Source organism: Phycodurus eques, chromosome 20 (assembly GCF_024500275.1).
Source record: "Phycodurus eques isolate BA_2022a chromosome 20, UOR_Pequ_1.1, whole genome shotgun sequence".
In the NCBI taxonomy this organism is placed as follows: domain Eukaryota; kingdom Metazoa; phylum Chordata; class Actinopteri; order Syngnathiformes; family Syngnathidae; genus Phycodurus; species Phycodurus eques.
Genome location: NC_084544.1, coordinates 9,236,853 through 9,258,699, shown reverse-complemented (window position 1 = coordinate 9,258,699; position 21,847 = coordinate 9,236,853). Strand labels below are relative to the sequence as shown.

General features: G+C 46.5%; 3 protein-coding genes and 1 long non-coding RNA gene across 7 annotated transcripts; 1 reads left to right on the top strand and 3 right to left on the bottom strand.

The window, feature by feature from the left end:
- Positions 1-1,453: 1,453 nt before the first annotated feature.
- Positions 1,454-3,336, bottom strand: hoxa1a (homeobox A1a). Its single transcript, XM_061664567.1, has 2 exons — positions 2,721-3,336; positions 1,454-1,833 (listed from the first exon to the last, which is right to left on the bottom strand). The coding sequence occupies exons 1-2, from the start codon at positions 3,325-3,327 to the stop codon at positions 1,454-1,456; spliced, it is 987 nt and encodes a 328-aa protein (XP_061520551.1). The 5' UTR covers positions 3,328-3,336.
- Positions 3,337-6,367: 3,031 nt separating this feature from the next.
- LOC133395670 (homeobox protein Hox-A2a-like) lies at positions 6,368-9,229 on the bottom strand. Its single transcript, XM_061664782.1, has 2 exons — positions 7,761-9,229; positions 6,368-7,319 (listed from the first exon to the last, which is right to left on the bottom strand). Exons 1-2 carry the CDS (start codon positions 8,110-8,112, stop codon positions 6,601-6,603), a joined length of 1,071 nt encoding a protein of 356 aa, XP_061520766.1. The 5' UTR covers positions 8,113-9,229; the 3' UTR covers positions 6,368-6,600.
- Positions 9,230-9,232: 3 nt separating this feature from the next.
- Positions 9,233-11,058, top strand: LOC133395671 (uncharacterized). The gene is made up of 2 exons (XR_009767267.1): positions 9,233-9,560; positions 10,543-11,058. It is a non-coding gene; the product is annotated as an uncharacterized LOC133395671 (long non-coding RNA).
- On the bottom strand, positions 10,191-20,207 carry hoxa3a (homeobox A3a). 4 transcript variants are annotated; one of them, XM_061664777.1, is made up of 4 exons: positions 19,875-20,207; positions 18,816-18,858; positions 15,170-15,722; positions 10,191-12,502 (listed from the first exon to the last, which is right to left on the bottom strand). In XM_061664777.1, the coding sequence occupies exons 3-4, from the start codon at positions 15,603-15,605 to the stop codon at positions 11,754-11,756; spliced, it is 1,185 nt and encodes a 394-aa protein (XP_061520761.1). In that variant the 5' UTR covers positions 15,606-15,722; positions 18,816-18,858; positions 19,875-20,207; the 3' UTR covers positions 10,191-11,753. The 4 variants fall into 4 exon arrangements, with proteins under 4 accessions (XP_061520761.1, XP_061520763.1, XP_061520764.1 ...); XM_061664779.1 differs by having other exon boundaries at positions 19,901-20,207; XM_061664780.1 differs by having other exon boundaries at positions 19,904-20,207.
- Between the last annotated feature and the right edge of the window lie 1,640 nt (positions 20,208-21,847).

Here is a 21,847-nt window from a genome sequence, read left to right as displayed (position 1 = left end):
ACTTTACACTTCATTCATTCACTTGCTTCTGTTTTCTCTCCGAATATAGAGAACTAAAAAATACATTCATAAAGGTTTGCCATCAATGTTTCATGATGTATTTGTTCAGAGCATTATCGGGCCATTAAATAACAAAGTAATGCGGGTGAAAACAAATATATTGGGTTTTTTTTTTTCAGCATTTCTTTTTCGCTAATAATAATAGTATGTGAAGACGATTATCACATGGAGACAGAAAAAAAGGACGTCTTATTTACACTTAACATCACGTTCATTAAAACACTCCATATAAAACTGCATCAAACACGTAGGCGATATTTGAAAATACCTTTTCAATGCTAATAATAGTCATAAAATGCCGCACAACTTACAGTCTTCCGGGTTTCGGGCGCAGCAGCCTCAGCAGGACTGCGCAGCCCCGAGAGAGCAGATCCCGCAGGTGGATCCAGGTTCAGGTGAACGGCGCTCATAAATCATGCTTCTTTGGGCGGGTTTTGCCCTTTTACGGGAGGATGGACTCGCGTGCTGCACGCCAGGAATTCAAACAATGAGGAGAAAAAAGGAGAAGAAGAAAAAACGAGGGGGCAGAAACAGGATGCAGGGTTGAAAAGAAAGAAAGAAAACGGCAGACACTTAGCAACGGACGAAATTCCACTGTCTTATCAAGTGCGCTTAGTATGAAATGAGATGACGTGGGCACTTCTGCAACTTTTCACCGTTCGTGGATGATGACATTTCCACGCAAGTTCGGCCACTGAGGAGCAGACGCTGACAGGGCCAGTGGGGCTGCATCCTTGTCGATATCCTAACCTCCATGTTTGGATCGATAGGTTTTTTTTTTTGGTCTTGTTGGGTTTTTTTTTTTTTTGGGGTCGCCCCTCCCAGCTTGGCGCCAATAAGGTTGTCATCCCAAATGACAGCCAAAATAATGTTAGCCCTCACGGGAGCGCGCGTGGCTACGTGCATCCACTGACGGTCGCAACATATGTGCCCTACACATATTGTGCAATTGAAAACAAATAACAGCATACCAAACTTTGAAGAGGTAATCTCACTTTAATAACTGACCCGTAAGAGTTGTGGTATGTGCTTGAGTAAATATAAGAACAGATAGAAGCCTGCAACACGTGCCGGGTCAAACTGATAAAACTCAGCATCCCGATAACACGTGAATGCGCCATGCAACTCTTACACTGGACATTCATTCGCACGATGTGATATGATGATCGTGTGTCTTGATGCACAACTTTGGCACATTTTTGGTCAGGTCAAAGCAAGTGAATATACTGCACATCGATTGATGAACACAATGCATGATAGATAGAAAAGACAACGAGAACCCAGCAGTGGTCCGTTTTGCCTACATGTCCAAAAAGTGCACGAGTTCCCCCAAAATGTCCACTGGGCAATGCGGGAGTTTGGCGCTCAGCTTCGGCAACGAAGCGAGTGGTTGTTAATTGGAGCAGTAAGGGTCAGCCCCAGTGGAGGACACCGCGGAGGAAGGAGGGGAGGGGGTAGAAGGAGCCGAAACAGACTTCTCTGACGCCGCGTCGTCCATTTTCTCTTGAAGGCGCTCCCCGGGGTCAGAGGGCACGGCCTTGACCGGGAGCAATCCTTCTTTCTCCCGCTTCTTCTGCTTCATCCTGCGGTTCTGGAACCAGATTTTCACCTGAGTCTCATTCAGCTGCAGCGTGGCGGCGATCTCCACGCGCCGCGCCCGGGTCAAGTATTTGTTAAAGTGGAATTCCTTCTCCAGCTCGGTCAGCTGCTTGGTGGTGAAGTTGGTCCGCACCGTGTTGGGCTGACTTCCGTAGCCGTACTCACCCGACCTCCCTGAAGGCGCACACACAAAACATTGTGCATGAATTTTAGAGGGAAGATAAACACTCATGGGACGCAACATTTGGCTAAACCTGGCATCATAACACGTGTAACCAACACGGTTTCACAATAGTGTGAAGTGCAGTTTTGCGATATCAGCTCAATCTAATAACGTTAATAATCAGAGCTGCGTTGTCAAGTCGTTTTTGATAGACGTCGGTCAAGAGATGTAAATGTCTTTAATATTGTCGTTTCCAGTGGCATGACGCTGCATCGTACCGTGAATTTCTCTTGTGGATGAATCATGTTTCTATACGTCTATCTATCTTGACTTAAGGGTGTGAGTAATATTTTGCCCTCTTTCATAACCACAAAAATATTACAAACACTTACTTGCGCAATAATAAACGAGGTTCAATGACCGTCAATTTAAGACTTGCAATTTGTTTTTATATTTTTTTTGCAGTTTCATTAGATTTTGTACAAGTCCGGCTAGTGATGGGTCCTCACATTACACAATGCGGCATGCTCGAGACTGAGAGCGACAATGTTATATGAATTTGAAATATCAGATTTTCAAGATTCAAAGTGTACTGTCCGTTTCCCCTGTTGAATGAAACGATGATGCAAACATAGTGGAAGACGTGTATACACTTCGAGTAGCTATGGGCAACTTTCGGTTGGTAACTAAGTTTACATCGCGCACTATGTTGGCATGCATGTGGACAGCAAAGTAAGACTTGGATTGCACAGTGGAAACAGCCACTCTTTACATGATGATCAAACACTTTCAAACTGAAATCGAGGTCACACACAAGCAACTTTATTTCGTCAAAAGTGTCAGTCAATAAGTCAACCAAATAGCCACTTAATAGTGTTTGAAGAGATAAGCGGCCCACCTGTTTTGGGGGGATTCCGCTTGACTTTCATCCAGTCGAAGGTCTGAGCATTGGGGGCTCCCTCGGACACAGGGGAGCAGCATCCCTCCAGGTGAGCGGCATGCAGCGGGGACAGAGGGTTCGAGCACCCCGGGAAGGGGGTGGCTTGCTCCTGCCCGCCTCCGTAGGCAGGGTGGGCATACTGCAGTTGACCCAGAGGGGCGGCACTGTAACCCTGGCGATGCTGCGCCACCACGGAGGTGGAAAGGTTACCCGAGTACACGAGCGGGCCGCACTGTGCGAAGCCCGCGGCAGCGTCTACTTCCTGGTTCAGCGCGTAATGGTTGTAGGAGGCGCAGAAACTTTGCGCGCCGTAGCTGGAGCCGCAGGCCGGGTGTGCGCCATAAGCGACACCCAGATTGCCCGCGGCGGGCTGGTACGAGCCCGGCCGCTGCCGGTGGTCGTCCGGGGAAGCCCCGCTCGCCATGAAGCGCTCATCCGCGCCGCAGTTGTTCGCCGTCACGGCGCACGACTGGAAAGTTGTAATCCCGTGATCCGGGTGGAAAGCTCTCACGGAACACGACCCACCCTCACTGCTCACGACCGAATAATCGAAGAAAGTGCTCATTGTGGCATATTGGACCCAGGGAGCGGCTGGAGCACCTCTGATCTATATCCTTTCTTACCCCGAGTGATGCGTGCCAACATTTACCTATACTCTGATATCGGGAGGGGTGGGGTGGGTGATGGGGGGGGGGGCTGACGGATATCAATGAACGGGTGTGGTCACGTGGGTCCGGGTCAGCCAGTGAGACACTTGAGCTTATCCTCTCAGCCGCTGACAGATTGCTGTTCGAGTGGCTATTTAAATTCCAGCCGCTCGTCGATCAAGGTGACGCGCCTGCACGCACTCACGCATTGGCCGAGCAAACAATGAAGCTGGGCGGCAGACGGTGGCGGACGGCGGCCGGGGTCGCATGCACGAGGAGCCGGGGGGGAGAGACGCGCGGGACGACCACTGCGAGGAGGAGGACGCATGAACTCTGACCTCAGGTACAATCCAGTTTTTAGGGGGAGGGAGCGAGGAAGCAATCGTGCACGATGTCATGACACTGTGTCATTCTAAGAGACAAACAATTTTCTCCAGGATGGATGAATGTCTCAATGTGTGTCACTACTGCCAGAGGCTATCGGTGTCCCATTCCGATGCCAAATGTTTCACGCTTTGACACTGCGAGGGATTTACTCCGCAAATATTGTCACAGTGGGGCAGAGAGGGCAAATGTTTCACTCCAGTGACACCCAAAAGAAGCCAGCGGAGGATAACAGCGTTGTTTTGTTTCCTCATTAGGGTTCACATTTTTATCTGAGTGGCTAGAAAGTCAAACAAGCGGCAAGTTGTACTAATAGAATGTGCTATTAATTCATTTTCCTCTCAGGGTCAACTTTGATTGAACTTACACGGTGTATGTATTCATTATGCAGTGATCAAATGATGTGATAATGCGTGGCCGGCGGTGGTGTTCGCGCTGAGCCTGTGGCTTGATTACCCTGTTCAAAAGTTCATCAAATAAAGCTGCTGGGGGACAGCAATGAATGGTGGAGAAGGGAGAGCGGGAGTGAGGGGGAGCAGACTGGGGGGCGAGCTCTTTACTGAGGAGGAAGGAGGCAAAAAATATATATCAAAAAATAAATAAATAACGAGGAAAAAAAAGAAGGAAGGGAGGGGGAGGCTGGATGAGGGGATCATCAGGACGAATGAGCGCCTCTACCGGTTACATATGGTGTTACATCTAAAAGATCAGGATCTTTTTTCCATAAAAGTAGACAACAAATTCTTGACTACATATGAATGGAAGTTGTTTTAACTTAATTTTCCTCACGTGATGAAAAAGTATCTCAATTGTGTATAGTATTGTTTTACACACACACACACACACGCGCGCACACGCACGTTGCACAAACTAATAAAAACAAGAATTGTACTTTTTACATACAATACTGATTGTTTTTGAAAAGGTGTTTCATTTAGTATAGTATAGTATTGAGGCTGGACCATGCAGCACTAGTAGCAGTATAGCATTGCATTGTACTAAGCTAGTGAAACTTGTGCCCTCAGCAAATCCATGTATCCATTCTATCGGATTGTGCAAGTGTGTATTGGTGTGTATTGGTGTGGGTGTGTATTCAAGAGGACAGACGGTGCATGATGCAAACTTGTAAGCGAACCTAAACCTCGCAGTCAATACTATCGCCTTCGGTTCCCTCCCCCCCACCCAACTCCCTCCTCCCCTCTGCCGCAGAGAGCATGCGTGGGCGGGGAGAATCGAGCATGTCAGAGGAGCCAACCACCAGCAGGCCACGCAGCTCTCTGTGCTCTTTGTGTGAGCACATGTGTGCACAGAAAAGACGCGTTGTCTCGGAATGATTCGGTTACGGACGCCACTACTGCAGGGCTCCCCCACCACCCGGGTTTTGTTTGCTTTTTACATCTGCTTCAAACATACACACACAAAGAGAGCACATAAATACACTCAAACTGTTGATTTTCTTTTTTTTTTTTTTTGTCAAACGATGTGCTGCTTATGGCTCTCGGATTATGAAATCGATTGGCTCAACCGGTGGCTGTTGATTTGCCGCACGAAGTTACATCCCGATATCGAGCCAAAGAGTTGCTATTAAACGATTGCCATAAGTCAACTCAAGTGCAAAGCGATAGAGCAAAGCTATTCATAATCACCATATCGAACCCCGATAGTCCACCTGACGGTTTGAGGACATAATCCCGCATGGAAAACAATTGTTACTATATATATATATATATATATATATATATGTATATATAAAACAATCATAATCAGAATAATAATGCATCCGTCAAGGAGCACTTTTAATAAATGATGCGAGCGGTCCGTTGTGAATTTGAGCCCCGCACGGGAAGTGAGCAGCCTGCACAGACATGCAACTCCTGCGAGCCGCTGCAGGAGAGCCAGCCTGTTTAAACAGGCTATAAAAATGAATCATTGCCCAACGCGTGGAGACACTCGGCCCCCTTTAAGCGAACATATCGGGGGAAACCCGTACGAAAATGTAAGTGGGCTTGTATTTGTGAACATTAAGTCGCTATTGGACTCCTTAATGTCCGTCCCATTCATGCCAGCGCGGTGATTTATGAGCTCCTGGAGGCAAACGTGGCTCGGCTGTTTGCTTGCAGCATGCACCGTGTCAAGAGCTTGGCCGAGTTTTCGCTCCACAACGGGGCGAAATTGGACAGAATCTGATTTATTTCCGCTGCGCTAAATTTGATAACATTTTTTCATGATATGAAAAAGAATTTCAACCCCCGTCTGTCTGCTATACTTTGCAGAAATGACTAAAATATATAAAACACATTTGGAGTAAAAGTGAAATACAAATAACTAATTTTCAACCATCTCAAAATTTAAACGTGTGTATTTGTCACACATCAGCGTGTTAGGTTATTTATATTCATTACCAACCTGTTGTTCAATTTGCATACTCTACTATTTAATTATCCCGCGCATTTTCTACAAGAATTAATAAAGAATGGACAGTCGCTCCGTAAATAGAATAAGACTCAAAACACGAAACAAAAGATTGTAGCAAGTTAATTGTATTCTAACAAAAATAGTCAAGACATTGGAAGCTATACAAAAATAAAAATGACCAGTTTCCACACGGGCCGAATATTGTAGATTTTCACACACACCCATAATAATTTCCACTCCAAAAAAAAAACAAATCCGTTGTGATAATTACTGTCCTCCTCTCTGTGATTTATTTTCATCTTTACCGTCCCACAAAATGTGTGCCGAATATACAAATAAGATAAATTGAGTTAACCCCGAAAAGAAGGAGAACCAGTCGTCATTGATTGCTGTTAATAATTGAGATTCTGCAGGTCGATTGTAGTTAAGGATTCCGAGAAAAAATAGAAAGTGTCTGCAGAAATGTCCACGGGACTGTCCAGGGATTCTGACAAGCTCGGCGAGGCTGCATCGGAGAGCTGCAGGCAGGAATCCGACGAGAAAGCTTGGAAGTCGTGTATAGAAACATCCAGGGCAGGGGGACTGTCGCCATTGTCCGGCGCAGATGCCGAGCCGGGGCCCATTGTTGACACGCAGCCCGGAACAGTGGGTGACGGGTTGGGAAAATGTTTGAGATTTTTCTCATTGCTGCTCAGCGGCGCAGCAGCGAAGCTATTGTGGACCTGCTGCGTGGATTCCAGATTGTTGTTGTGAAAGGAGAAGGTGTCTCTCTCCAGCAGGGCCCCGCTTTGCTCGTACAGGGGCCCCTCGTCGTCGTCCTCGCTGTGCATTCCGTCCTCCCCACCGCCGGGACCCTTTCCGGCGTCGCCGTTGTGGTTCTCCTTGCTCTGCGTCTGCCGCTTGTGCTTCATGCGCCGGTTCTGGAACCACACTTTGACTTGCCTCTCGGTCAGGTCGAGCAGGGCCGCGATCTCCACCCGCCTGGGCCGGCACAGATACTTGTTGAAGTGGAATTCCTTCTCCAGCTCCAGGAGCTGGGTGTTGGTGTAGGCCGTCCTGAGCCGGCGGGAGCCGGCGCTTATCCCTCCGCCTTCCGCGACCTCCGGCGAGCCTGGGGAAGCCAGCACAGAACCGTTACGTAAGCCGGCCTTGCGTGCATCCGACGCGTGGTGCGTGGGCTTCAGCAAAACAAATGCACCCCCACCCCACCAAAAAAAAGTACATTCATGAATAAATACTCATAATAACAACAAAATAAAAAAATAAAAAAAATAAGAGATCGTTTTTGAGCACACACGCAAAAAAGCTCCACACAAGGAGTGAGATAGTAATGACTGCTGCAACTGCCCGAAGCCTCGGCAACGGAACTCCATCACTCTTCATTACTGTCACACATCAAAAGTGGGACTGGGGTGAATAAATCAGGCCAAATCAGGGAACTTTACCCCGAGCTTTGGTGCTTTCTCCCTAAATCGCCAAAACAATCCTATTGCTCATTTTAAAGGAAGTCACTAGTCGTTGAAAAATCCAAACTCCGATCCAAATGACCTACCTTTGGGGGAGAAGCACACGGGTCCATTATTGGCTAAGGTGGTAGCGGTGGACGTGGGCAGGTGGTTCCGCTTGGAGGCTTTCTTCTCCCGCATCCACGGGTACTCCGGAGGCAGGGAGGCGGTGGGCAGCGGGCTGCATCCGTCGGGGCTGTGTCTCGGGCGGCCGTGGCGCGGATGGCTGCCCGGGTTGAGGCTGGGGATGGTCTGCTCGAAGGGAGGAGGAATCAGTGTCGAGCTCTTGATTGATGAACTTTGAAATGAATCAGCGACAGGGGGGAAAGATGTCAGGCACTCAGCAAGTGAAGGCTGACTATTGATAAATCCGCTCTCTCGCTCGAATTCGTAATTCATCTCCTCTCCCTGCGAGCCCAGGAAAGTTTGTACGCGTTATTGTCGACAAACTCAATGGCGAGGCGACGACCCCCCAAAAAATAAAAACATTCAAAAATGTCCTGTGATGGTTTCCTCTTCCTATTTCAGTGATTACGGCCGTGTGGGGACCCGAGCTCCTATGAAACTATTGAATTCATGGAGACAAGGTTGAAATTGGACCGAGTTGCCTGTCACATGATTACCTCTGCCCAATGACAATTTGGGCTTTCATCAAAAGAAGCCACTGACTGCCTGATTGATCCAAAAAGTCTGCTGCTGCCGCCTCGCTCAGCTGAGCCACTTTTATTTACATCTTTATCCTTCTCTCGCCCTCCCAACTGCGGAAAACCAAAATAACAAGTGTGTTTTTAAGAATGGCCGACTCTCACTATTGCAGGGAAGACCCCAAGCTTCGGGCGCGCGGATTCGTTCATTCCTCTTTCTCGTATTGTTTGAGGATGTCAGGCGAGAACGCCCCCCCGCCACTCGCGCGCACGCACGCGCGCGCGCGCACGACACACGCAACACACCCCAAAAGTGCTTTTGAGACGTATTCAGTGACTCCAGCATGTCTGATGACATGAGGGAAATACACGAGCATAAGCAGCAATACAAAGTCCACAGAGGAAGTTATGGGTGGCAGATTTGACCCATTAGCAGCACAACACGTTGACGCAAATCTCATAAATGCGCGCACCGTCGCATGTCGTTCGTGTACAAAATCAGACACAAAGCTGCAATATGCTATTGTTTACGCACGTAATATATTACACGAGGTTTAACACAGCCTGATGGTTTGTATCGGTCGCGTTTCAAGCTGACCTCATTTTTGTTTGTATTATTACAATGGTTTTGAGATGCTTTTACGGGTCTTAAAAGGCCTCAATGGTGTACACTCCAGCTAAGTAATGACCAGAATGGTTAGCATAAACATTAAAAACGAATAATTTGCTGCGTTATTGCTGAGCGTCGCTCCCCTGCTGTGACTTTGCTTTATTGTCCTTCCAAAGTCATCCGCGAACGCCACATTTATGGGAATGTTTCCACCCCCTTAAACACACCGTGGTATATTTCCATGGAAAGAAAAATAGGACTCGGTGAGGAAGAGAGAGGAAGAAGTGGAATAGGTCCCGCGCAGTTTGTTGCTTATATAGCAAACAAAGAGTGCTGGAAGCCTGCACGCGATCAATCTTACTCGCCAAAAGGTCTGACAGCTCGGTGCCCTCACAACACATTTAAGGCTTCTAACTCTCCCGCGGATCAAATGCAGCCAGGAAGCGGCGAGAAACACTGGTCACTCAGATTAGAAGCATTTTCGGCTGCTTCTAGCCCGAGCTGTCGCCGGAGGGATGTTTTAGAAGATAAATATGAATCGGACGAGGCGAGTAGGCATTTCCTTGCCGGGGAGGCAGCGAACACACCGACGGGTGAGTATCGGAAAGGTATCCACCTGGCTTTTATCGCTCTTATCTCTAATGGGAACCTGATTTACACCCTCACATGGAGATTTTGGGGGATTATTTTTTTCTTCTACACATCGAACGAACCAGTTCGTGGGGAGAAGGTTGCCATAGGGAATTTGAGAATTACTCGCAGGCTTTGTGTGCAAGGAAAGGAGTGGGTGGAGGCTTTTTTTTTTTTTTTTTTGGGGGGGGGGGGTGAGCCTACACACATTACAACAAGAGCGATTTAACACAGCTTTCCCACGGATACGAATGTATTGCAAAACATATTTTACGTTTGGTCTAAATGCTTTTCTAGTGACATAATATGGGTCAGATCAGTGGCTTCCCGCGAATGCAGAAATCCAGCTTTGCCTCAACATGGTTCAATTGTTCCAGCTTTCCCTGCTAGCCATATGTCATGGCTACTGATGCCCTGTTATATCAATCACATTCTGATTGGAGATGTTTTTTTTTTTAGGGGTTGGGGGGGGGGTGGGGTTACATTATTGAGGATAAAACAATCTGCTTGTTTTGTTTGGGGAGCTATGGGAATGAACTTTTTTTAATTAATCAAAGAAACATTGTGTGCTTATATTTTCTATCTGGGAATTACATTTTTTGTATTTTTATTTTTATAAATAACACTAAAATGGATGTTTGTTTATTATTTTCCATTTGTTTGTTTTTTTTCAAAGCATATTCGTTTCGGTGCACTTACAAAGAGTTCAAGGTTTTTTTTTTGTTTTGTTTTTTTAATCTAGCGATAATTTCATTTGCTTTATCCATCATCTTAACGATGCATTTCAAGACATTTGGACTTTTAGGTGCATTTTGCGGCATAATGAGACAAACCAGCCAATACGAATTCACTTGGAGCTCGGTGGCTACATTTGACCGACTCGAAGCACACTCAGGGACATTAGTTTTCTAACGATTTCTCATTTAGATTGTCGTCTACTCGCAGGGGCTGCTGAGGGTCCGGCGGCTGACATTTTTATTATTATGGATGTGCCCACGCAGATGAGATGAGAGGAGAAGAAGAAGGCCACCCGAGAGTTTTCTTCACGTCTCATCAGGAAGAGAGGGAAATAAATTATGCAGCTTTTTCTTTTTGCTCGTGTGTAACCGCCAGCTCCTACTATTTTACTGAAAGATATTAATGCCAGATTTTTGTATGCGAGAAAAATTGATTGTGCATTGATTTTATTTTTTTAAATTATTTTTATTTGAGTTTATCAGTTTAGACACCGCACTATTTTCTGTCGCGAAATGCAGTTAATGCAACGGTCATTACAGGCGCTTTGCCTCCACAATTAAAAATAAATCATATGCATTCTGAATTTGTCGAATTAAAACAAATGTGCTTTGATTGTATTTCAATTGTTTTATTTACGTCTTCGAACTGGAGCAGCATGGAATGTATAGGAAAGGGTTTGTCGTGTGTTCTAATTCTGTTCAATAAAGAAACTCCTAAAGTGTATCCTTCTTTCCACCCTTATTGCGTCGACTGATTGATTTTACATTCTGTGGGTAATCAAATAAAATGAATACAAAGTATCTATTCGAATTAAGAAGGGTGAAAATGGATCTTGCGTGATGATAGCAGATGTGGGCTGAAAATGGGGGCGGGGGGCTTGAACACACTGAGCTTCTCGCAAAAGTGTCAAAGGGGTATTTTTAACACTAAACAAAAAAATAAATAACATCAGAGTCCAAATAGAACAACACAAGCAAAGGGGTTGCAGCCTATAAGCTCGTTACCCTTATTTTGACAAATGCATTTCTGGATCCTTCCACAAGTGCAACAAAATGCATTTCCAAAAAATATAAAATCAACTTCAAATGCGGATAAATAAGTTCACATACAAAACGAATAACATGTTTTCATAATACCCTGTTTGAATTGGAAAAAAAAAAAAAACATTTAAAAATAGATTAAATAGGCCTCCTCAAACCCACAGAAATTTCTTTTTTCAGAAAAAAAAAAGAAAAGATTATTTATCCTATAGGCTACTTCACACATCATCAAACTAAAGGAAACCAAAAGGGGGGAAAGGGGAGAGCGCGAGAAAGAGAGAAGGTAACCGCAGTGTGGAGGCACACAAAGAAAAGACGGTGATGCGACCCCGAGGTGGCTACAAGACAATGGGCGGAGTGATACGGACTGCGCCGCCGCTACAGATGAGTCAGTTTCGGCGCCTCCTGGATTCTTCCCTGAGAGTATTGCGGTGTAAGGTCCGTGTACGTGGGTGTGGGATCGCACACACCGTGATGCTGACTGTTGCCCATTGTGATTGCTCCATTGTAGTCCATGTTGGAGGACGGCGGGTGCGGGAGGTGGGTGAGGCCGAAAACAGAAGCCCCGGAGTTGGGCATGGGTTCCACGTAACCTCCGCCGATATAAACGGGGCTGCCCTGCATGTGCGTGCCGTAGTTGCCCCCCTGCAGGGGGTGCGCGTCATACTCGGGCGTGGCCGAGTCGGGATACCTCTTGTGGGAGTTGTTCAGAGCAGGGTTGTACGACGTGGTCATGCCGTACGCGTTCTGATGATTCTTACTGTAAGACGTCGGCGACCGGGACTCGTAAGGGACACTGTTTACCAGAGAATGCATAGAGCTGAGGTATCCCCCGCCGGAAGAAGGCCCCACTGGACTCCGAGGGGACTGCCCCCCGGGGGAAGGCAGCATTCCCACGCCCTTCTGATCCTTCTTGTATTTCATCCTGCGGTTCTGGAACCAGATTTTGATCTGTCTCTCCGTCAGGTTGAGCAGGTTGGCCATCTCCACCCTCCGAGGCCTGCAAAGGTACCGGTTGAAGTGGAACTCCTTCTCCAACTCCACGAGCTGGGCGCTGGTGTAAGCCGTCCGGGCCCTCTTGGAGGCGGCTGAGCCGGGAGGACTCTTGTCTCCCGGGCAACTCTCCACTGTGAGGGGATGCAGGAGGAAGACGAGGGTGTCAATCAGTAATCCATTACAAGCAGGACAGTGAGAGTGAAAGCAGAACACAGCTGATAAGAAAACGACAGGAGTGTTTGCTTACTGGATAAATACACTCACGGGCCACAACACGGGGTACACGCGTACACTCCAAGGATATCATCCATTCTTCCGATACAAAAATAACAATGCTGAGCTTTCGTTGACACTGTCGTGTGGTATAAATTAAACCGCGTGTTTATTATTGTGGTCTGCAGTGGTGCAAGCATTGTTACCATACGAATGTACTTTGCACGTGCGTAAAGCATCACATATGTCAAACTCATTTCGTGGTGGGACACATCGTGGTTTCTCTCATTGTGGTGATGACTGTAAAAAATTACTTTTTTTTACAGTCATCAAATTACTAAATTAACTTATTAAACGCATAAATCACCTCATCATGATATATGCCTGCACAATTTCCCGCGCATTGATTGCTGTTATAAAGAATTTAACAACACCAACTGAGATAGAAAAAAAAGACCCAAAAAATCATTGTAATATCTTTTAAAGGTTTTCATTTTGGTACATTTTTTTTACGAAATGAAAACAAATCTATTTTGCAAGAAACATGAAGTTGACAATTTCTTTGCTTTAGTGGTATTAGAAAACGATATGCCTTTGCACTTCAAATGTATTATATGTAGCCATGTAGCCGTGCATGCAAGATTTTATCGCATTATATCTGACATTAGTCTCAAAGTGCTTGTCCTGTCTTTTGTTTACTAAAAGTTTAACATTTTTCCCTGGGCCACATAAAATGATGCAGAGGGCCAAATGTGGCCCCCGGGCCTCGGGTTTGACACCGGTGTTTTTTTTTTGGGGGGGGAACGTGAGAGCGGAGTAATATAATCGTAACATGTCTCACTTTGCTGTAATGTAGTTCTGCGCGTTAACCACAACCACAATAATGAATACCGGTCCGCCAGTGTCAATCACAACTTTTTGTCCTCGGAAAGGGGAAAAAAAACTATTCTGTGTAGGTCTCGCTCATGTTCATGTGCATACATGTGATGTCAACGTATTCCTCACTTATACACTCGCTAAAAGTCTCTCAGAGCAAACACGAGTCTTTGTGCGAACCACAAAGCACGAAAATACAACTGTGGAAAAGTAGGCCAGTGTGTGGCCTAAGGAATCCCTGCTCCCTCCACAGTAGCACATGCCCAAGGCACATTTCTCATTGTGTGTGCACAGCTTCACAGATAAGCCTGCCTCTTCTCGCAGCCTGACTTCATAAAGCAAGCCGCGGTTCTAGTTTTCGTGGCAGGCGGCCAACGGCACGTAGTAAATTTTACTACCTGTCGAGCCGAACACGCAGCAGAGGGACTGGAGAATGACATAACCTCCGCTGAGATAGCGGAGAGTACAACGCGAGGACTGCCTGGATGGAGGAATATCCTTGTGAATTTATAAAAGGGGACAGTATCTCAGAGACATACAGAGCGATTCGGATCGTAGGTTTAGGGGTGCTTCAGCACCCCCAAACAAAATGGAGGAGAAGTGCCCGTGCCAGTCGGTAAGTTATTCAGGCGCGCCTTGGCTTTAATATTATCACGTGTACATGACAAAACAGCTAACTTCTCAAAATCCGCTTCCAACAGAAGACAGCGGTGGCGTCTGACCACCTGAAGTGTTTCCTTTAGCTCGAAAACAAAATGTCATCTAAGTCGACATAAACAGTGAGCTACGATTGAATGCAGCGAAAAGCAGGACTGCTAATGTGTTCAGGTCTTTAGTGAGTGCGTGGTTGAAGTTCATCGATGGTTTAAACCGGACATGATTGGTGGAACGAACCATTCTGGAGGCAAATTGGGGCAGGGGGGGGTTGGGGGGCCTGTATTTTTTGGGGGGGATAAAATGATATATATTACATTACACCCAAGTACTGCGGTGTTACAATTTTCTAGGTTAATTGAAAACGAGTTTGCTTTGTTTTTTTTTTCAAATTGGGGATTTGAAAATGTTCGGGGTGCTGGGATTGATTTTAGGGGTGCTTCAGCATCCCCAAATATGAGCTAGAAACGCCCATGACGACGTGAAAATTACAAGAGGCTTTTAAGGAGGTGGGCTCAGTTATCAGAATGATTTTTAGAGCTCGCCATCGTTTTGGAAGCTTTCCTGAGCTGGCGGCACAAGCTGAGACAACTGGTGCATGTTAGTGTGTTTGTTGACTCGGTGGGGACGCTATGTGATCAGCGCATGTGTATGTTTACAGTAGGCAGAGGTCATCTGCGGGGCAAGGGGGCAGCAGGAAAATGGTGGGATCGAGTCCCGAAGCATGGACTTATTTAGTCTGCAGTCACGTGGTGAAGTGGGGGGTGGCCCTGTGAATTCCCCAAATGTCCTTTCCATCCCAAATTTGGACGCCGTTAACAGCAATACACCGAGGTGTTGATTATTCCCAACCCCCCCCCCCCCCCCCTCCCCTCGTGCTTCCTCAAGTCGCATGTAAAATTTCCCTCTATGTGACATTTATGGCACAGGGAAAAAGTGGGAACATTGCCTCCCCTTGCTGTGGCCTTCACAGTGGGAGTATTATATGATGTGCGTGTTGACACCCCCCTTCCCCCTGAACATGAATTTCACGGCGGAAGTTGCGTGCGTTGTACCTGAACTGGCGCTATTTGCGGGTTTCTGCTTGGTGTTCTGTCGGGACTCCTTCATCCAGGGGAAGATCTGCTTGCTGCGGGCGCCCGAGGACGGCGAGCCGTTTTTGGCGCTGGGCTGGCCGCCGCCGTTGTTGGCGTTCTGGCCGGTATCGGAGGGGGACCGCGAGGGAGGAGGGGTGCTCTCGGGATGATGCGCCTTGGACGGCGCCGCTCGGGCGGCGTCGCAGCTCTCCGCCGCCATCTCCACCGGCTTGTGCAGAGGAGCCACGGAGCCGTCAGGAGACTGCAGGGAGCAGGCGGGTCGATGGTAGTCACTTTCCACATGAGAGGCGCGGGGATATTGGACCTGATTGGCATCATAACTGAAGCCATTTGCGCTTTGATACGGGTAGCCACTGTAAATTGCCGCGCTGTCGTAGTAGGTTGCCTTTTGCATCTCGCCGTTTCCCGATATTTATTTCACAAAGTGACAGGGTCTTGACACCCTTGTAGAAGAACATTGGCACCCCGTGGTCACGTGACGCCTCTCCGCCAATGGCCTCCTCGGGTGAACCTGGGGTTACAACAAGCACTGTGAGGAGAAGAAATGGTGGCGATCCATCTTACTTTTCAATGCAGGCCTGACACTGCGCACTATAGGCGAGATCGAGCCCAGCGCTCGTGCACACTATTACCGTTTACCTTCTGGCTCGCAGCGACCAACCTTCTATTACCATCTGTGCTAAACAACGTGCGCTCAAAAAAAATAAAAAAATAAAAGCGCTTCGGGTAGCCAAATTCATTATGGGACCTAAGAAGAAAGTGAATGTCATTTTAAGACTCTGCTCTCATGACGCACGACGCTGAATATACTGATTTTCATTGCGCGCGCAATATGTTTTTTTTTTTTGTTTAGTTTGTTTAAAGGGTGTCAGAAATCCTGTGCAAAACAAGTTGTTTTTTTGTTTGTTTGTTTTGTTTTGTTTTCTTCATAAAGAGTCTACGACGTTTCCCAGCCACTTGCCTGCAAAGCGTAAACACGCACATTCATTCCCCTTTCTGTCGTTCTTAAAGATAAAAGCTTCGGATAACCGGAAAAACCGGGTGGACATTGGTGCATCTTCAGGACCGCAATGTGAACTTTTCCCGAGCTGACCCATAATAAAGGCGGCTGGCGGTGTCGTCTACGCGGCTGAGCGTCCTGGTGGCATATTCGAGGCTCGTTTGGACCCAGCTCGGAACAAGCGGCCTGAATCGGGATCAAGGATAAAAAAACCCACAAAACCAATCGGGGCCTTTTATAACGTCAAACGCCATTAAGGTAACCTAAATACGATTCTACTATTAATATTAAACCATATGAGCAAAAGCATAATCACCGAATTGAATAAAGAAATGTTACTTTAAAAAGAGAATGTTACAAATAAACTAGCTTGATTTTAAACTTCTTATTGTACGAGTTCAAATAATGTCTGCATTAAGTGGGCCGCTGCCTGCATTTCTCGAACATCACGCGAATGAAAATAACCATAACAATAATAGTAACAATAATAATAATCATAATAACGATAATAATCATTTTATTTATTGCTGAATAATAAGTTGGAGTGGTAATATTTTCACCATACATTTCCATGTTTAAGTCTTTACATGATATGCAACACTTTTTTTCGTTTTGTACGAATCGAGAAATACTAGAAAATAGTTCAAATGTATTTTTCGACAGAAGTAACAAAGCCAGCAAGAAGTTCCCGTGAAAATCTAAAACTGCTTTGTGCAGCCTTGCGAGACAAGCAGGTGAATGTGTTGAAAATGAGCGAATAATTAAGGCCGAAGTTATCGGCTCGAGTGGATCTGCAGCTCGAGAAGAGTGGGCCGATTTCTCCTTCAACAGATCGCGTGGTAAATCTGTGCATTAATCCCAAAAGAGCGACGCGAGGCAGGCTCGTTCTTGTTCGCAGCCCGTGTGCTCCTGCACGTTCAGAGAAATCTGCGAGTGTGTGAACTCTTCCTGAACCGAGATCCAAGTCATACGGTGATAAATCACCGCGCGCGACACACAAACTCGGCCATTTAGAACCGAGGCAGCCTATTCCTGGCCTGCTTACCTTAACCTCTGACGACCAATGCGGAGCACCGAGCAATATTTTCTCATTCAGCGACGAAATCGATCAAAGTAGTAATCCAGAGGAAAGTTGAGGAGGCAGGGCTGGGCTGCAGCAGCAAGCGCCATGCATGCAGGCAGCAACCACAACAAGAAGAGTCGAGAAAGAGAGAGAGAGAGAGAGAGAGAGAGAGAGAGAGAGAGAAGCCCCCTTTGCTTTTTTTTTTGTTCTCCTTCTTCCACCCTTCTCGTGTCTTCCCCACTCGACGTGGATGTGTACATGGAGATTACGAAAGCAGGCGGGTCAGCGCGATAACACGTTATCTGGCGTCAAGGGCCGAATTTATCGCCACGCCATTGGAAGCGACGCTCCTCCACTGCATATCGCGGAGCCACGCGTGCAGCCTGCGGGGGCTGCGAGGCTGGACTGGACCCTCTCGTGTGATCGCGCGGACACCAGTCCGCTGGCCCGAACCGCAGCGTCACACCAGAGACAAGAAAAATTATGCAAATGAAGTCGCGCCTTGGAAAAAAGGCAGTTCAAATCAAGTGGCTGCCTCTCCTCCCCCTCCTCCTCCACCCAAATGAGCGAGAAAGAGAGAGAGGGGGGGGGGGGGAGAAGAGGGCGACAAAATAGCACATAATCACAAATATAAATCCTTATATTTGATTATTTACTGCCTCTTCGCGATTGGCACCGAACAAGACGGGGGATTCATTTGGAAAGGAAAAGGTGGGCTGTTGTATCGAAATGAATCATTAACTTTTGCATCCTGACACGCGTGGAACTCATTTCGGGGCTTTTTTGCACGAGGGCAGATTATGTTTGAAATCCCTTCACACTCAAGAGTGGATGTATTATCAAGTGAGGCCACGCAGCGCGGAGCAGAAGAGCGTGGGGGAATCCCTCTGCGTGGTAATGGCTTTTCTTTTCCCTTAAGAGAAAGGAAAACGTCTTGTCAGCTTTACCAAACGTGCACACACTAAAAAAAAAAAAAAAATCGGTTCGCGTGGGATGGTGAATAGGCCCAAAAATTCACGCGAGGATGTTTTTTTTTTTTTTTAGCCACCTCGGCTTAATGATTTACCTCTTTGTGTTGTGTTAAAGCTGCTGATCCTTCTCTCTCTTTTTTATGTGAGGAAAGGGGGTTAAAAGTCATCGAAGTGGGGGGTGGGGGGGAGGGGGGAGAAAATAAGACGAAGGGGGGGGGGGCGAGGAAAGGCCAGTAAACATATGTATAAAATATATAAATATGTATTGCACGTGCACATGGCTGGAGTAGAAATGAGTTTTTGAAAGGAGCGAGGCAGCGCTCCAAGAGGTTTCCTCGTCACGTTTATAGTGACAAATTACACCTCGCAGACAAGTGGAAGAGAAGGAATTATTGCTCCCGGCCTGCTCGTGTTGCACATCCAAAGAAAAGTCACACACTACTTCTGTCGGGCCTTTGGTGGGCGTGCTACTTATTATTTGCAAAAAAAAAAAAAAAAAATACACACACACACACAAATGGAATAAGCAGTCCTCAGAAGATAAATCAACAAAGACGAATGTAGACTTACCGGTGTAGTTCTTGGTTGGAGGAGGCTTTATGGGCCGGGATTTCTGCAACGGAAAAGGCGAATTACATTTTATTTTTGTCATATTTTTGTAGTTTTTTAAAATTATTTTATTCACTTTGTTGTTGCATAAAATCCCATTGAGTGAAATCTAGTTTGAATGTGGGAGGCACAAGGAAAAATATCCCGGCAGATGCAATGGATTTCAACGTGATGCCTTTATAAAAGCTTTCACGTGTCCACATTGAAATATAGATATGATTATCTTGCGTCTTGCGCATTGTCAAATTTCCGTGTTTGTATTTCAAAAGTACAAATGACATCCGAGTCCAATCTTGCTGTCTCGCCGCGTAGCGATAGAAGCAAAAAGATGAAAATAGCTCGTATGCAAATGTGGCCGTTGGTTGTTTTCCCTGCCGAGCGGCAAGCGCATTTTGCCGCGCACAAACGGATCGAAGAGTCATTAGCTGTGGAGCGCCATCTTCCCCGAGTCCCCGCGCCCATAAATCACGCCGCAGCGCCGTGACCTCAGCGCGGCCGAGCGGTCCTGCGTGGCACTCCGTCTTCCATTATAGGCTCGTTTCCCCCTCCAACACAACCCCACGACGTTCACCTACTTTTGGATTCCTTATTTTGTTGTGGGTTTTTTTGGTTGTTGTTTTTTTTTTGTTTTTTTTTACGCCAAATCACCTTGACACCTCTCGTTTACGCACGAATATCTCACGGAAACGCAACGAGTGTGTGGTGATTTGTTTCTTTTGCAGAATTGTATTTCCATTCATATTTGCCTGTTTTATCTGAACGGATAAAAATGTTGCAGAATTGTTAGAAATGTTTCCTTAATTTGTCAAACTATTCGACCGTTTATTTGACTGAAAGCAACCGTAATTTGACCGCAAAACGCCCGATTGGAGATAGGCTTTGAATTTCAAGTGCCAACCTGCCACATAATTAGAAACTCTACTTGGGACATAATATTCCGCTTTCTCGCGTGACATATCTGCCAAATATGATATTACAAATATATATATTATTCGCTCAACTAACTCCCTTTGTACTAACCTCTGCCTCTCGCTGCAATAACTCACCACAGAAATGAACAATCGGCGGAAATGCCTCAGAATAAAATCCATCCTCCCAAAGCTCGGGCTCTCTCCGCGTGGAAAAACATATCCGTCCGTGACAGCCGTGTAAGACATCCACAAACACACACACACACACACACACACACACACACACACACACACAAACGGGAGCGTTTCTCCTGTTTGATTAGCGCCTCTCTTCCTTTTTTTCCCCCCTCTCCTTCTCCTCCCCACGCGATAAACACAAGCTACCCAGCCAGAACTCCCCTCGTGGAAGTGGGGCGATAATGAGCATCATATGGCCGCACCGGGGCTCGCCACAGCCGTGAGATCGAGCAGCATCACGTGACGCCACGTCCATTTAAAATCCCTTTTACTTGAGCCCGTGAATCATTAATGCTCCCAGTGAGATAAAAAGGATTCTGTGACATCAACGTTTGGTTCTCGCAGGGGTTATCCACGCGTGGGGTGCAAATATGAGGTCAAGTGGTCATCTTGACTGACTCTATTTTTATATATATATATATATATATATATATATATATATAATGCTAAAAGTGTAATCTGATCTTTAATACCAGATTGCGTGGCCATGTTTGCGTGGATCATTCCCTCCAGTGCGGATTGACATGATTGCAGGAAACTCAGTGTCGCCCCCATCTCCCGTGGCGGCCTTTAGGAATTGCGCTTCATTTGGAGGAATCTTACAAGAATGACTTGAGAGAGAAACATTACGTATTGGGCGCAAAAGAGGACTTTTGCAGGGGAGTTTGGTTGCCCGCCAGCACCCACGGAGTGTGCCACTCGTGCGCAGTGGGAAGCCCAAAAGCGTCGCCAACATGGCCGGAAGAGCTTCTCTGTCTCCTCTCTCGCTCGCTCCCTGCTCGGCGCTGTTCGGCGCTTGTTTTCAGTCAACACCGAGAAGCGGGCGTGGAAAAATCCCACCACAACAATTAATCACTCGTGGACAACGTCCCCTGCATCCTCCCACCCCACCCGAGCTCAGCCTTTTGTGTTCCCAAACTTGAGCGCTATTTTTTTTCTTTTTTTCTTTTTTTAAAGGCAAGAACAGCAGCGGCGGAATTCGCATTTGCTAAAAGTCAAGTCGACTTTTAGCAAACCGGACTTTTAGCAAACGGACCTTTTACGCACGCACGGAAGAACTGTTAACCGGTATGTGTGCTTAATACATATATTTTGTTCTTTGCTCTGTGATTGCAGATTGAATCCTATCATGAAGATAACACGATCTGGAGCGGATGAGATTTTGTCTCACCTTTCGTCACCACACGTGAACTTTTCCGTGACCCGGGCTGAAGAGATTCAAGTGCAGACTTATTTGGGGTTTGTAAAGGCAGCTATTTAGCATTTGGCTTCCATTTGGACACTGAGCTCAGTGAACACGACTGTACATCTTTCGGGGGGGGGGGGGGGGGGTGGAGGGGGGGGGGGGTGTTTTCGAGTCGTTTACAGCAAGCGAAGCTTCTTATCGTGTCAGCGAGGATGAGTTCAAAGACCCCTTGGACGATGGCCAGAACAAGGAGCATATCTTTGCACAATGTTGACATGCAGCTCTTAACAGGCATCCAAAGTCAAGATAATTCTCTCTGCGACCACTCCGGCCCAACATCAAGGATCATGTTGAGGAATGCAACGCATTAAAAGTGACTTTCTGCTGTTGATGGGATCAAGTATTTCGCATGTTATCTCCAAATAAAATTGGATTGGAACTCAGATATCATTGTGTCTTTTTAATAGAACGCACGTCGGGATGTAAATGTTAAAAATGAGCAAACTAATGCGGCAATAACGATCAAGATAATTATAGTGAACAACGCCCCGAGGACTCTGTTAATAATTTACAAGGCTTCCATGGTCCATTCATTGCTTTTTCTTTTTGAACAGACCTTTCGTTTGGAGTTGTCCGGACAACTTTAAACTGCCCTGCAG